Source organism: Rattus rattus, chromosome 5 (assembly GCF_011064425.1).
Source record: "Rattus rattus isolate New Zealand chromosome 5, Rrattus_CSIRO_v1, whole genome shotgun sequence".
Taxonomy (NCBI): Eukaryota; Metazoa; Chordata; class Mammalia; order Rodentia; family Muridae; genus Rattus; species Rattus rattus.
Window position 1 is genome coordinate 65,948,869 of NC_046158.1, and position 16,091 is coordinate 65,964,959.

Below are 16,091 nucleotides of genomic sequence, written 5' to 3' on the forward strand. Positions count from 1 at the left end.
AACATTTTTCTAGGCCTGAAATTTTTAAAAGTTGGGGGGAAAGAAATTTTTTTCATTTGAGCCTAAGGGACCATCCTAAAGTTCCTAGTGCTACTGAGGGTGCTGCTAACAAAACCAAGGCCGGAACATTAAGTTGTTGTAGGACAACATTTTTCAGTAAAGAGCAGCCTCATGTGGTTGCCATAGCTGGATTTGATGACATTTTTAGATCTGAAAAGAGCTGACTTGACTATTATTTAAATAGTATAAGAAAATGAATAACTTACAGTGGTGGGCTAGGGAAGTCAAAGTATAGGCCGGATAAAACTAAACGAGTCTTAAGGTTTTTCCGTCTACCTGGAAACACCTTTATAGACCAACTTGACTGCAGAGATAGTGATTTTGTCGTTGCCACAGTTCTGTTGCAGTAGTGCACATTCTCACCAAGATAGTAGGAACAGGAGGAACAAAGGCTTCCATGGTCCTACAGCGTTTCCCTTATCCCAGGAGTATCAAATCCAAGGGTCCAGACAGCAGAGGTGGAGACTTTAAAATTAGATAGGCATTCAGATGGTGATCAAAGCAAGGACATTTATATTAGTCTCTAATTATGTTGGAAAAACATAAGTCCTTAAAAAGAGAAGGGAAAGTTTCACAATTTCTAGAATCATAAAACAATCAATACAACTTCCTGCCATAAAGTTTCTTTTCAAGCCTGCTGTCGCAATGCACGCCTTTAACTCCAGCAGTTGGGAAACAGAGGTAGGTAGATCTCTGGATTTGAGGCCAGCCTGCTCTACATAGTGAGTTTCAGACAGCAGTAGGAATCTCATCCTCAGAAATTTTCAACTGGGAAACTTTAGTGATTGTTTCTGAGACTGGGCCAAATATACAGCTTGGGTTGACCTCTAGCTCACTGTGTAGCCAGTGGAGGCTGGTCTCAAATTTGTGATCTTTCTGCCTCTGCCTCAGAATGTAAGGATTACGGTTATTGTCCTCTCATGCACTCTGTTATTTATTCCTGCTCGGATTTCTTTACTATTGAAAGGCTTCTTAAATACCTAAGATTTTCACTTGGAACATTTCCTGGTTGCTTGACGGTCCTGGGTCCCCTCAGTAGAAGGGCATTCGTTACCATCTCCTCATGTAGTACTCATTTCTTCTGTCCTCTTACTTGTGTCCTATATCATATGGATAGGGAAAGGTTTTGTGAGACATTTTCTAAAGTATGTAGAAACCTTCCTTTCCTCCTGGATACATAAGAGGGCAAAACTATGTTAGAACTCTCTCTTCCTTTGTTTATTTGTATCTGGTAACATAGTTTCATAGTTTAAGAAATTCCTATAATGTAATTAAACAACTAGGATTATGCAATGCTGTATTTAAGTCTCTACACAAAAGGGTAGTCTTTATTCAATATTATAGCAACAACACTATTTCTAACCCTTTACCAGCAATAGTCCATTTTTTTTTTCCTATTTTTTTCTGACCATCCATAGCTGAGAAATGGGTGCACTTATTGTCACTTGTGCTCTCTTCCACATCAGTTCCCTTCAATTCTGGCCTGTTACATATTTTCTTCTCTAAATTTAATCCACATTTAATTTCTGCTGGAAGATTTTAGTATGTTAGGTTAAAATAACAACATAAAGGCACTGACTTCTGTCCAAAGTTTGATGTTTAGTGGTTGAATGATTGATAACAGGTATCCAAATGAGTAATGAAAATATCATGAGTTGAGCCTTTTGGTTGTTGTTGTCTGATTAGTTTGGTGTAGTCTGATTAGCTTCTGCTTCTGCATGTCTCTGCCCACCTACTGTACAAAGGTAATTTGGAGTCAGTGTGCTCAGTGTAGTATATTATTTTAACATGTAAACTTAGAGTTGCAATGATTACTAGCCAGCTCCTTGAGAATTCTATTTAATGACTAGCCCAAAGGACAGACAGCTTTAACTACAGCCTTAGGTGCTATTGCAGTTGACTACAAGAACTCTTTTAGCCTAGGAAGGTAGAACTCCTGAGAACAAAGTTTCAGAGTTACTACAGGTGGAACTGCAAGATGTTTGCAGGTTTGGGGGTGCCTCTGTTACTAACATAAGTTGCCCAACTGACCTCAAATTTACAAGTCTCCTAGCCGTAGTCCTTCAGCCTCCTGAGTAGCTGAGATTACAGTCACACAAGTGTGCCCAACAACAAATACTTTTCTTTCATTTAAATACAGCTATTCTAAGTCAGTTTTTTTAGTATTCTCAATAAGACAAAATACACCTCCCCTTTTCACTATCCAAATATTATAAAAATGTAAAAATCTCCCAGGTTTGTGACTTGTTTTTTTTTTTCTTTTATATATAGACAGTATATATCTATCACTAACCCTTTCTCTACTTTAAAATTTTCTTTTAGAAGAGTTGCCTTATGAGTAGATAAGGGTATTTGTTACATGTACATACATCTTAAAATGTTGAGATAGGGTCTCATATAGCTCATGCCAGCTTCAGACTTGTGTGTTGATACTGACCTTGCACTCCTGATCATCTGCTTCAGTTTTGTAGTGCTGAGAGTATAGGCTTGTGTCACTGCCCAGCCAGTTTATTCTTTTTAATGGCTCCCTGGTGTTTCTTTGTGTGGAAACAATTTACTTAGTCTATTGGTATGTTTCTGGGTTTTTCTCAGGTTTTCCCTACTGATGACAGTGTTACAAATGAACTTTCTCATGTAATTTATATATCATTCATTTATATTCTTGTGTATTTCTGTGTGATAAAGTTCAGTGGTGGACTTGCATCCTTGTGAGTTCTTTAGCAATCTCTTAACATCATATAAGACATTTTTCTATTGTTCTTGGTTTATAGCCTTTATTACAGAAGAATGTTGTAAAGATGGAAGAAAACCTTAAGAATGGGAAGGAATGTGTAGAATTATGTTAGAAATTGTTAGAGAGCTAAGACATGTCCTTGATTTCAGCTGGAGTCGAGACTGATTTATTGGAACCCTAGCAAAGGAGATGTTTTCTCCATTGCTATAATTCTACAAATTTGAAGTTCTTTTTTCTATTAGGTTTTTCTTTCCTCCGAAATACAAAATGACTCTCAATCCCTATCCTGGATACTTTTCCACGCACAAAAACTGTGATTAATTTGCGAGTGAGGGAGATAGTGGTTTCACAAAGATGATAAGGAGCTAGATGAAAGCTGGAGCTCTATGTGTTTGTTGAAGAAAGAAGTCCTGGTAAAGAGGTTACCTCTGGGTATCTTTGCTAATCATCGAAGTTTTATATCATCTTCTGGCCTGTTCTCTCATCTGTAAAACGTCCAGACTTGATTACTAAAGTCTTTTTCATTTCTTATACTTTGTGTATGGACACTGAGTAAGGAAGAGCTATTTAAGGACACCCTTAGAAGCTAAGCCAGGTTCCATAAGAGCCTGAGAAAGAAGAGAGGCCCAGTGCTAGTCCTCTTGGGAAAGGGCCACTCTTGATGAGAAGATGACTGATTACGTGGCCTGTTTGCCTTATCGCAGAACAGAAGCATTGGGGTGGTCTGGTATACATATTCTGCAGCACAAACCTCCTGGTGAGTTAAATGCTCTCCATTTCTCACATACCCAGTGCTGCCTCAGCAGGGAGATGCCATGGGAAAGTTGGCGTTTTTATCTTTAACAGTATTCCCCACATTAGTGCTAGTTTGTGTTTGTCCATCTCTGTCTCTCTCAGATTATCTCCTGCTGCATACTACGCCCAGAGGATGATCCAGTATCTCTCAAGGAGAGACAGTATTCGCCAGCGCTCCATGCGCTACCAACAGAATCGGCTTCGTTCTTCCACCTCCTCTTCTTCCTCAGACAACCAGGGTCCATCAGTAGAGGGAACCGACTTGGAATTTGAGGACTTTGAGTAAGTATATTCTCAGTTTGCTTCCTTCTTCTTCCTCCCAGACTGAGAGTGCTTCTGAGTGGGCCACTGTTTTTGTAGCAGTGGTGAGTACTCTTGTCTCCAGCTCCTAAGTTATTATTTTAAGTAGCGAGCTGGGCTGAGGATCAGTAGGGCTTCAAGTACCTGGAGCACTCCCATTTCTGGCAGTTACACTGCTGATTCACCAGAGCCTCTGGGAAGGGACAGCCCATTGGGCCACAAGTCAGAGTGGAAAGAGGTTGGCTGCTCTCCTGGTCTTATTTGTGTCTCTTAGTGGTGTGTGTGGTGGAAATGCTTTTCTTGGGCTATTTTCACAGGACAAAAGGAGCAGGAGGCTTGGTGCTTTTTCTCTTAACTAGAGTAGAGGTGACAATTAGGTTTCATTATAAATATTAGATTTCCTTGAATAAACTGATTCCTTGAGATCTGACTCTCTTGCCTCCACTTAGTCTTCTGTTCCTGGATCTACCTGTCAGGTTAAGGTACTCGCTTGAGACCACTGTCAACTGGGGCTGATGATGCATCTCCTCTTTCTCCACTCCCTTCTCCTCCTCTTCTTCTTTTAAAGATTTATTTATTTAATGTATACAAGTACACTGCAGCTGTCTTCACCAGAAGAGGGCATCGGATCCCAATACAGATGGCTGTGAGCCACCATGTGGTTGCTGGGATTTGAACTCAGGACCTCTGGAGGAGCAGTCAGTGCTCTTAACTGTTGAACCATCTCTCCAGCCTCTCCCTTCTCTTCTTTTTCCTTTCTTTTCTTATGTTGTTGAGTGGGGTGAGGACAGGGCCAAAGAGCAGGACCAGCCCCGAGTTCCAGAGTCAGTGCTTTCCAACCCTCCTGCTGAGTTTCGCCTACCGGATATTCTGTTCCTGACTTTCTACCATTTGTTGTGCTCCCAGCTTGAAATTGAGTTTTCCTAGCTTGTATCAAATTAGACATTTGGCTTTTGTTTTGATTTTGCATTTTGTCATTTTTTAACATGCAAAAGAAAAAAAGAAGCATCCCCTCCCCTTTGTGATGGCTTTATTGGAATATGACAGTCTCCTCTGCCCTTCTTGATGTGCCTTGGTAGATTGGAATCTTAAGGGTTCTTACCTATCCCCAAACCATTTTCCTCTTGTCAGCTGCATGGTTAGTTTCCCACAAGCTATCTTGCAATAGAGCCACAGGGTATATTTGATGTCTTTGCCAGAAAGGACTAAGATACAATGGAATAACCTTTGTTCCAGCTTGCCTTCCCAATGCTTATGGTGAACACATGAACATTTGAATCCTGGGAAGCAAAAGGAGGAACATACAATGTCCGGGAAAAGATTTTTATGTTCAACAAATACAGGTTTAGCACAAAGCAGATGGAGCAGGAGTATGCTGGTCCTGTCAGTAATCACTGAAGAAGAGCCTGGCAGCTCTCTGACCCTCGGCATGCCCTTTTCTCTATCTGTCCTCCTGGGTAAGATGGCTGCATGTACCAACAGTGAAGGGAGCCAGCCTATAGATGTCTATAATGACATACATTATACTGGAGATGTAGTAATTTTTCTAGCACAAGGGTCCTTTTAGGGAAGGAGTTTAAGCATACATGCCAATGGGGTTGGGTTGTAATTCACTTGCTTAGCATGTGAGGTCCTTTGTTGGATTTCTCAGCACTGCAAACATATAAACACACACACACACACACACACACACACACACACACACACACACACACACACACCACACACACACACACACACGCAACACACATACACACAGTTGTGGGTGATGGAGGAGGAGTAGAGAAGAGAGAGGAGAGAGAAACACTTGTAGTGAGGTTGCTGCCATTGTAATACTGTGAAAAAACCTGGGTGACTTTAGTTCAGTTATTCTGTAGTGCTCTAGGACTCTGGACTCTGGCTTGCCTTGCTTCTTTCTATGCATGCTTGAAATTGAAGTTGAAATTGCCTCTTAACCAGTGGTGTGATGTGAGGATCATGCCTTTCAGCTGTACTCTGCCTCGTGACTTGTCCTTCACAATGGAGTTCTGGGTTAGTTTAAAATGTTCTGTTCTCATTTTACCTTCCCTTTCTTCTGCTGCCACCTCCTCGCTCTCCCCTTCCTTCCCCCTCGATTTTCCTCTGTCAGACTGCCTTCTGTGTGTGTTCCCCCAACCCACCTGTGCTCTCATCATCTCCCTGGGCTTCAGCATGACCTTGTTTTACATTGCCTTCTTTACCTTTCCTTCGTCAGCTTACCAGTGTTTTCCTAGGTCTTTATTAGTCATGGGCTGATCTCCCTAATGCCCCACCTATATGGCCCTCTCCAGATGTTTGCCTTTTAGAAGAAGATGGTTTTGGTACAAACTATAATCTTGCTTTTGATAGCAGCTATGGATCAGTTACCGTAACATGAGTAGTAAAGGACATCCAGTGAAAGAGGTGACTTGCTGTCCCTTCTTTTTCTATCTTTTCTGTCCTATTCATCCTATAAGCTGAGTACTGGTTGTAGTTGCTCCCTTTCATCTCTAGTGCACAAGGGAGAGGCAGAAATTAACAGCCTCCTGTTCTAATTTATTTGCCATAATCCTATTCCTTAGCTTTGATAGCTAGAAAGGATGTTATTTAGTCAGTCCGTCCATCTCTCCTCCCTCCCTCCCTCCCTCCCTCCTCCCTCCCTCCCTCCTTCTCTCCTCTTTTTTTGAAACAGGGTTTTTCTATGTAGTCCTGGCTGTCCTGGAACTTGCTCTCTAGACCAGCTGGCCTCAAACTCAGAGATCCACCTACCTCTCTCTGCCATCAGAGTGCTGAGATTAAAGGCTTTTGTTGCCACCACCACCCAGCTCGGGATAATTAATTTTTAACTTATGTGTGTGGATATTTTGCCTACATGCATATCTGTGAACCTTCGTGGTGCCTGGTGCCCACCGAGACCTGACAAGAGCATCAGGTCACCTAGAACTGGAGTTACAGACAGTTCTAAGTTTCCATGTGGGTGGGTGCTTAGAACTGAACCTTGGTCCTCTGGAAGAGCAGTAAGTGCTTTTAACTGCTGAACCATATCTCCAACTCTCAGAAAAGATGTGTGTGAGGTGGGTTGGGAGAATGTTATATAGTCATAAATTATAGCTATTTTAGTATAGAGAAGCAGGTAAGGTTTTTGTGATCTGGAATCTGCCTAAAGAGATACTGTTCTATTGGGTTTCTGTATTTTCTGAGCACATCACAATCCTACCTGTAGGGCCTAATATCATCCTCTCCACTCTCCCTTTTTCTCAGTCATAGATTCATTTTACTGTTCTTGAACAGTTTTCATCCAGAAGCATAAAGTGCCTAGGAAATCAGATTATGTCTTCTTTCATTCTCTTTCATCATCAAAAAATATCAGCTACTATAGTGTTTATATGCAGAGTTGTTAATAACTTATATTTATAAGTATATATAGTATATATAGTATAGATATATATAGCCAAAGTATCCATCTCATATGTATATGTAACAATTGCTGATGTATTCATTGTAGATTATTTGCACATCTTTTTATATATAAATAATAGATTTAAAATTCTTGTTGAATCCTTTTTTTAATCCTTTTTTTTAATTGTTATACTAAAACACATTTTTTTCTTTTGTGTTTTTTTGTTTGTTTGTTTGTTTGTTTCTTGGGTTTTTTGCCCAGCCCCAAATGCCACAGAGCAGCATGCGGCACTATACCGACACTATACCGTTGGCGACTCGGGTTGATCCATCATGGCTGCGGCTGCTTACCCTGCTTTTCAGTGCCTGTGCCTTGTCTTGTTGAATCCTTTTAATGACCAAACAAAAGGGCTAATAAATCATTCTCATCTGTTGTTCTTTGACTGAGGATATCACCATATCAGAAATGTATCAGATTAGAGAATATGAATAAGAATATTTATTGTCTTTAGATCTAAAATCTTATAACAGTGATGTACAATCATATTTGGGTCCTTTCATATACTTGTTGTGGAATAGACCTTTCAGACTTGTCTCAGGGAGGATGCCCTTGGAAATTGGTCAGGTTAAATTTTCTATTCTTTTGTAGTCTGGATTGATGACTGTCTTCTAGGCAAGCATCTTCTCCTGCCATTCATCTCTGTCTGTGTTGAGGGTTGAAATGGCAGGATCCCGGTGTTTATCAAAATGTACAAATAGGATGTCCAGAAACTTGCTGTCAGCAGGTCTGTTCTGAAGTCCTCAGCCAACTGTCTTTGCATAAAATGTTCACAAGCAGGGTAAAGGTGTGTCTGTCCATTGACATTACTGTCTGCCTGTGTTAGAGCACAGACTGCTTACTTGAATGTAGTTGTCATGTAAGCATAGCAAAATTCCTATTTTAATTTTTAACTGTCCCGTTAGATAAAGGACAGGTAACTGATACAAAAAGCACAAGAAAAGTACCTTTTTCCAGTAGTTTCTAAGACTTGCAAAAGAATACTGTGTGTGTTTATGATAATTCTAGCTAATCTTTATTTTTTTTTAATTAAAATCACTATTAGAAAGAGAGGGGCCATGCAGTGGCGGTGCCCACCTTTAATTCCAGCACTCAGACCATAAAGGCAGATAAATCTCTGAGTTCAAGAGCAGCGTGATCTACTAAGCAAGTTCCAAGATAGCTAGGGACACATAGAGGATTCGCGTTTTAAAAAACCAGAGGGGGGAGGGGTAGTTCTTAATTTATCGCCTTCTATGGTGGGATCTGGTAGTCAAACTCATGCCAGGTTTTTGTGGCAAACATTTTTACATTCTGAACTATCTCACTGACCCTTGATTCTAGCTAGTCTTATACCTTTCTTTTCTTCTGTTATTCTACTTCTGATTCTAGACTCTTTCCCTGCCCTTTCTGCCTCTTTTTGTAGCTGCTTTGCCTTCTAAGGCAAAGGATAAATAATCTGATACTTGCTAATGACAGAACTAGAGATGCTTCAGATTAGATCAGCCACAAATAACTTCCTGCACACATACAGCCACTGGTAATTATATTCAGCTTCTTAAGGATTGTTGCTAGCATGGAAAAGAATAAACCTTTTCTTTATTCATGGTTTTGACACTGGGCTGTACTTGGAAAATCTCAGGGAGAATCTTTAAGACTTTCAGTTGTGTCGCCAGGTTAGTTAGAATTGTTTCCCCCTTCCTCTCTCCCCCTACCCTTTCTTTTTTTTTCCTTTCTTCCTCCTTTTTTTTTTTTTTTTTTTTTTGAGAGGTAGGGCGGAGCAGTAGTAGGAATTGAACCTAGGGCCTCTTGCCTGCTAGGCAAGCTACCTGATCTTGGATGGCCCCTTTGTTAATTTTAGATAGTCTCACTATTGAAGCCTAGGGTAACTTTTAACTCTTGATTTTCCTGCTGCAGCCTCCTGAGTGCTGGGATTAAAGTGTGTGTACCACCTTGCCCAATAAATACTTTAAAAATATTATATTTTTTTATCCACATGAGTGTTTAGCCTGTGTATATATGTGTATCACATGTGTGCCTCATCAGAAGAGGGCATTGGACTGAAGTTTCAGAAAGTGATTAGTTGTGGGTATTGGGACTTAAACTCAGTTCTTTCTTCTAGAAGAGCAGCAAGTATTCTTAACTTTTTTTTTTTTTTTTTTCCGGAGCTGGGGACTGAACCCAGGGCCTTGCTCTTGCTAGGCAAGCGCTCTACCACTGAGCTAAATCCCCAACCCCTATTCTTAACTTTTGAGCCAACTCTCTACCTCTATTTTGTTTTTGAGACAGGTTCTTGATTTATTTCCAAGACTGATTGCAAACTTTGGAGTTTAGGTAATGTTCCCACCCAAGCGTCTCAAGTAGTTGGGACTGTAAGCATATGCACCACCTCACCTGCCTGAGCTTCTTTTTCTGGTCCCCTTGCTAGGCATCTTGTGTCATGAATATCCTTAACAGATTTTGTGTTTGGTATATAGTTGAGGAGAGTTCCAAAGGCTATCAGCTCTGACATCTGGCTGGACATGACATAGGAAAAGTTGTTGACCTTTAGTTTACAATTTACTCTGCCCACTTGATATAACTGAGATTTAGTTCAGCCCTTGGCAAAGGAAGTATGTTAAAAACCAGATAAATAATGCTCCTGATCTCAGGTAATGATCCTGAATGAGACTCCTACATTGACTTCAAATCTTCGCCAGGAATTCTGTCAGGGAAGCCACATGTCTTCAGTTCGTATTTGTTTGTACTTTCTCTTCTGAGCTAGGAAGTTCCAGGGTTTCTGTAGGAGTTCTTGACTTGTCTTTAATAAATATAACTCATAGCCAAGAAGGAGAAAGGCAGCTTTTGCCATCTGAAATCTTCAGAGATTGATGGATGTATCGTTTTGAAATGGTCTTATTTCTTCCTTTCACATACAAACTTTAGAAGTGTAAGAGAAACTGCACTATAAAAGATGTTCTTGCTGGGAGGTGGTAGTGCACACCTTTAATCCCAGCACTTGGAAGGCAGAGGCAGGCAGATCTCTGTGAGTTTGAGACTAGCCTGGTCTACAGAGTGAGTTCCAGGACAGCCAGGGCTACACATAGAGAAACCCTGTTTCTAAAAACAAACAAACAACTCCCCAGTGTTGTTCTTTGTAGACAGCTAGGCAAGTATTCTGCCACTAAGCTACATCCTTAGCCAGGCATCAGTCTTAAAAATAGGGTCTTTCTGTAGTTAAACTTGGGAGAAAACAAAACAAGAAAAGCATAATTGTTTTGACAGTTGGCTTTTCTTGATTTTTGATAGATGTGACTATAATAGTCACTGTAAAGTTCAAATCTATCTAAAAAGATGAGCCTTGGGAGTCATAGAAGTGCAGATCTTAGAGTCATGTGTGCCTTTTGAAATGAGCTTCATCCTGTTAAGATGGTGAAATTCAAACATTTTAGTTATAGAGTAAAATGGTCAGATTTTTATTTAAGTATATGAAAGGGTGCTGGAGAGATGGTTCAGAAATTCAGAGCACTGGCTGGTCTTTCAGGGGACCCTGACTCAGTTCCCAGAACCCACATAGCAGTTCACAGCTGTTTATACCTCCAGTCCTAGGCAACCCAGTGCCTCTCTGGCCTCTATGGTGCATACAGGCAGGCAAAGCACTCATACATACATAAATAATAAAATATAAAGTAAAAAGTAAATATCTGAAAGACTGTGATACTATACTTACAATAAAATGTTTAACCAGCTTTGTAGGAAACAAGAACAGATTTTGGAGAAATGGGAGACTCCATAATTTGCGCTTGGCTTTGAAGACTGAATAGGACTACTTTTGTTTGTAAATTGTGTGGGAGTTGTTGGAGTAGTGGGGGAAGAGTTGCAGCCTGCTGCATGGATGTCCTGGGCTTCATCCTATACTTTACCTGACATTGTCTCTGTTTTGTTCACTGTTGCATGACCAACGTAGGTGATTCTTGAGCGTCTGAGAATTTCTTGTCTGTCTATTTCCCTAGAGGTATATACTGGGATTCTGCACAGGTTACCACTGTATCGTTTTTTTTTCATGGGTTCTGGGATCCAAACTCAGGTTGTCAGGTTTCCACAGCAGCACTTACCCACTGAGCCATCTCCCCAGCCCCTGGACTTTGAAAGATGAATCTGTGAGGAGGATGGGTATAGGAAGAATATGCTAGATAAAGCAAATAACAAGTAAAAGATCAGGGCTTATTTGAAAGCCTGAATAGATCTCTGTCTACAGCTATAGAGTGCTGGTGAAATGAGAAATCAGAAAACTGAAAACTGTGAAGGGCTTGCAATGTCTGGCAGAAAACTTGGACTCTGTTTATTAAAAGCAGCCATTACTAAGCATGTGCTTTAGGAAGCTACTTGGACATCCCTAATTAAGGTGATACAATGTGACAAGTCAACTGATGTAGAAGAACCAGTTGAGTAGTAATGGGCTAGTAAGAGTGAAGATGTTTTAAGAATTATTGTGAAAGTCCTTAGTGTTTTCTTCATAGATACCTTTTTAAAAACAAAGCCAGGGTTGTATTTTGTAGCCCTAAATGACCTAGAACTTATTATGTAGGTCAGGCTGCCCCTGGGCTCACAGGGATATTACCTCTGCCTCTGGAATGCAGGAACTAAAGACACTCATCATCATCCCTATCTGGGTGTCAAATTTTTGTTGTTTTTCAAGACTGGGCATGTTCCTGAAGCTGGATCTGAATTTCTGGGCTCATATGATTGTCCTGCCTTGGCCTCCTGAGTAGGGGCATTATAAGTATAGGGCGCTATGCAAGCTTACTTGATGTTTTCCAAGAATAAGAGGCGTATTTGTGGATGCCTTTGAAATGACAGCCATCTCATTTACTTCTCTAGATAGAATGCTTCCTCAGACTTTGATTACTATTACTAGAGACCATTTAGAAGTGTTTGTAAGTTAATGAGTGACCCATAGAACAGCATTGCTTGGAATTGGAATCTTTTATCGTTGTTTGCTAACTCCTATTGTCTGGGTTCTAGTCTTGGTTGAGCCTGTGCTATAAAAAGCTTGTAACATCTAACTGGAAGTTTGGATTTTGTGTGTATTGGGGCAATTATTCAGTGCTTATTTAGATAGCAAACTCTAAAAAATATTAGTGAAGGGGGCCTACTTTGGCTGGTGTACTGATGTAGAAAAACTGGTTTGAGAACAAGTCCTGTTCCCCAGGTTCCAGTGTCTGATAGCAAAGGAAATTGGACAACACTGGTGCTTCTTTTAGCACCTAAGGTTCTTGGATCTCTCTTGGTGCTAACTGCCTTAGAAGATTTTCCTTGATACTCAGCAAAGAGAAAATAATGAGAATTCTCAGAAAGTAAGGGGACCTCCTGAAGAGGAAGAGGAAAAAGCGATCTAGTATTTGTCAAGCTTCAATATATTTACAAATACTACTTTACCAAGGATTATGACTGGTTGCTTAGAAATGTGTGACATTGCTTGACAGCTATAGAAATCCTACTCTTTCTGAACAAATAAAATACATTATGAATGTTTATTTTGGGTAATGGAGAATAAGAAATGAAGAAAGGAAAATAGAATATAATAGATTGTGTCTGGGCTGAAAATGGGAAAATATAGAAGATTGTAAACAGCTAGGAAGTCCAGGGAGGAAGACATTACCACTTAGATTTATATGTTGTTTTATCAGAAAATGCACAATATGAATATAAATTTGCATAATGTAGGCAAATGAGATTAGGAGGTAGAAGAAGGGAGGACAAGAATTTGTAAATTATAATTATCTCATATTACTATTCCTTGGAGAAAAATTAAGACTTTGTTGTTCTGGGAGACATACATTGTTAGGTTTCTTAAAAAGGATGTCAGCTGGGACAAAAATTTAAGACCTTTGTAAGTGTAGTTTCTGGAAATAGAGGCTGTGCCTCAGTTCTAATAGCAGCAGTAAGGAAAGAACTGACAAAAGTCACTGTGCCACTCAGAGACAAGAATGCTAAGTAGACCTTCTAATATTTTTTTTAGACAAGTTGGTTGGTTGGTTGGTTGGGTTTTTTGTTTGTTTGTTTGTTTGCTTTGTTTTGTTTTGTTTTTAGCAAAATCAAAAGTACTGTTGGGAAGACAATGGCCTTTGAGCTTTAGGAATGCAATAGATTCATTCCTCAAGGCTCATGTCAGAGCTGTTTGTCACTGAGGAACAATGACAACCTGACTGTCTGGTCAGGGCTCAGACAACAGTCTGTAGGGATATTTTTTATTCATTTAAATTACGGTCTCTCTCTGAGGCTATTAATCCTGGACATTTAACAGATTGCTGTTGTGTCTCTTTTGTCCTGGAGATTTGTTGTCTTTTATTCAGCACATGTTTGAAGGAGTTTTTTTCTTTATAAAATAATTTAAACAAAATTTTAGTCCCCTTCCCTCTCCAAAGTACCCCTCTGAGAGTTAATCAAAGATGCATAGAGTTCAACAACTGGGAAGGCCATTAATAGTACAGCCAGTTTCTGTCCTGGTGGCTTACAGGCTGCTTCTGAATGTTAAAATTGATGGGGATTTCTCTGATGCTCCCTTAAAGTAGTTCTTGGTAGAGAGATAGTACTAGCATATCTGCACACTTTGTTCTTTATTTCCTTCCCATAAAAGGTTGTTGACTATATTATTCTAGAGCCCAGTGTTTAGCACACGTTACTACTGCTAATGTCAACCAACTATAGATCTGTTCATCTGGCATTATCTTCAGTCCTGTTTGACTTATTTCACTGCTTTCTAACTCTTGCAGCTTGCTTTCTGCTGACCTTGTGTTAGCAGTGAAGTGAATAGCAGGCTCCTTGTCTTCTTAAAATACCTTATTTTAAGTGCATCTAATTCCTTTGGTCTTTTCCTGGAGCTCTTGTCATTATCTTCCTCCTAAATCTCCCGTGCATGAAATTTGTTGTTCTGTCCCCATTCGTCTCCAAACCCCCTTCTTTCTAGGTAATAAAATCAGTTATTCTTCCCACCTTGAGTTTATTTGGAGCTGTGTCAAAATTATTTCCCCATCTTGTCACCCACTTTGGCTTTTGTACATTCTGATCATTGCTACCTTGACATATTTTCAAGGTTTATTCTGGTTAATAAACATTTGTGCTGCTCATCTGTTATGCTGTTTTTTTTCCTAGAGGATTTTGCTGGTTTCTCCCTCAAACATCTCATTTGTGTGTTTCCCATGTTTTATATTTTCCTAATAGTTGAGGTTCCTGTCCTGTCATTTTTCTCTGTTGCTGGAGTTTTAACACTGAGTTCAGAGGCTTACCTGAATGATGTTGAGATGCTGTTTAGCTCCTGCTGACCCATCTTTAGCCAAGATGCTTAAAGACCTGAATACAGAGTGCCATCCACTTGAGAGTTTGCCTATATCTGAGCTAGCTATACCCACTCTGTCTTTGTCTGTTTTTAGTGATTGGGTCTCACTATGCAGCCCAGACTGGCCTCCTGAGTGCTGTGCTCTTATTTTCCTTTGTATATAATATTTCAGTTTCCAAACATTTTAAAGCTATTACATGTGGCTGTATTTCAGCCCACCCTCACCATTTCTTTAGTGTGTGTGTGTGTGTGTGTGTGTGTGTGTGTGTGTGTTTTGCTTGAGTTATATATAGCACTTATATAACACAAAATTACTATTTTTACCTCCCTCCTTTAAATGTTATTTATTTTATGAACATTGACTGGTATTTTGCCTGAATGCACATCTGTATGAGGCTATTAGATCCACTGGGGTTGGAGTTAGTCAGTTGTAAGTTGCCATGTTGGTACTAGGAATTGAACACTGATCCTCTGGAAGAGCAGCCAGTGTTCTTAACTACTGAGCCATCTCTTCAGATCCCACCCTCTTTTTTTTTTTTTTTTAATAGAAAAAAATAACTGCGGGCTGGAGAGATGGCTCAGTGGTTAAGAGCTCTGATTGTTCTTCCAGAGGCCCTGAGATCAATTCCCAGCAATCACATGGTGGCTCACAACCATCTGTAATGGGATCCGATGCCCTCTTCTGGTGTGTCTGAAGACAGCGACAGTGTACTCATACACATTAAATAAATTATATTAAAAAGAAAAAAGAAAAAATAACTGCATTTAGGTTTTAGGTTCTAAAATAGCAAATAGAAGTTTGTGATACATGAATTGTAAGAGTCAAACTTTTCCCACTCATCCTTGTCACTCGTCATCCTTATCTCTGACCAGGCTTTATGTTCTCTCAGAAAAGCATTGCTCCTCATCAGGGTTGTCCACTACCCTGCCTGTTGTAGCTGGCTCTCACGGATAATAGTCCATGTTACCAGAAAGGGATGGATCTGTGGACCTGTAGGAATGTGTCAGCTCCACAGATGATTCTAGAAGAGCAGCTCAGTCCAGAGCCACGGGACAGAACCTGCCCTGTAACGCTGCTTTCTAGCTTTAGTTTCAGTCTTCTGAAGGCCTAGGGTCCTTTCTCTGTTCCTTTCATGGCACACTTTAAACTTTAAAATGTTTTCTAAACTCTTTTCATGATAATTGGTTACAATCATTGACAAATACACAATAATGAAATGCTATCATTACTTTAGTTGTACTTTAAAATTAATTGTACTTGGAGTTGGGGATTTAGCTCAGTGGTAGAGCACTTGCCTAGCGAGCACAAGGCCCTGGGTTTGGTCCCCAGCTCCAAAAAAAAAATAAGAAAAGGAAAAAAAAATTAATTGTACTTTAACTTGTCATAACCAAAATTGTAAATTTGAAAAATAACAATACTGAGTACTATCTTATTTGTTTAATACTCAACT

The 16,091-nt window shown here is 39.9% G+C and overlaps 1 protein-coding gene across 8 annotated transcripts in view; it reads left to right on the plus strand.

The window, feature by feature from the left end:
- Positions 1-16,091, plus strand: part of Ambra1 (autophagy and beclin 1 regulator 1) — a 188,797-nt gene that overhangs the window by 74,876 nt on the left and 97,830 nt on the right. For 5 of the 8 annotated variants that reach the window (XM_032903707.1, XM_032903706.1, XM_032903709.1 and 2 more), the window contains one exon: positions 3,692-3,871. The exons of the other annotated variants lie outside the window; for them this stretch is intronic. In XM_032903707.1, coding sequence (XP_032759598.1) covers positions 3,692-3,871 — 180 coding nt within the window. The remainder of the gene's footprint in view (positions 1-3,691; positions 3,872-16,091) is intronic. 8 annotated transcript variants of the gene reach the window in all.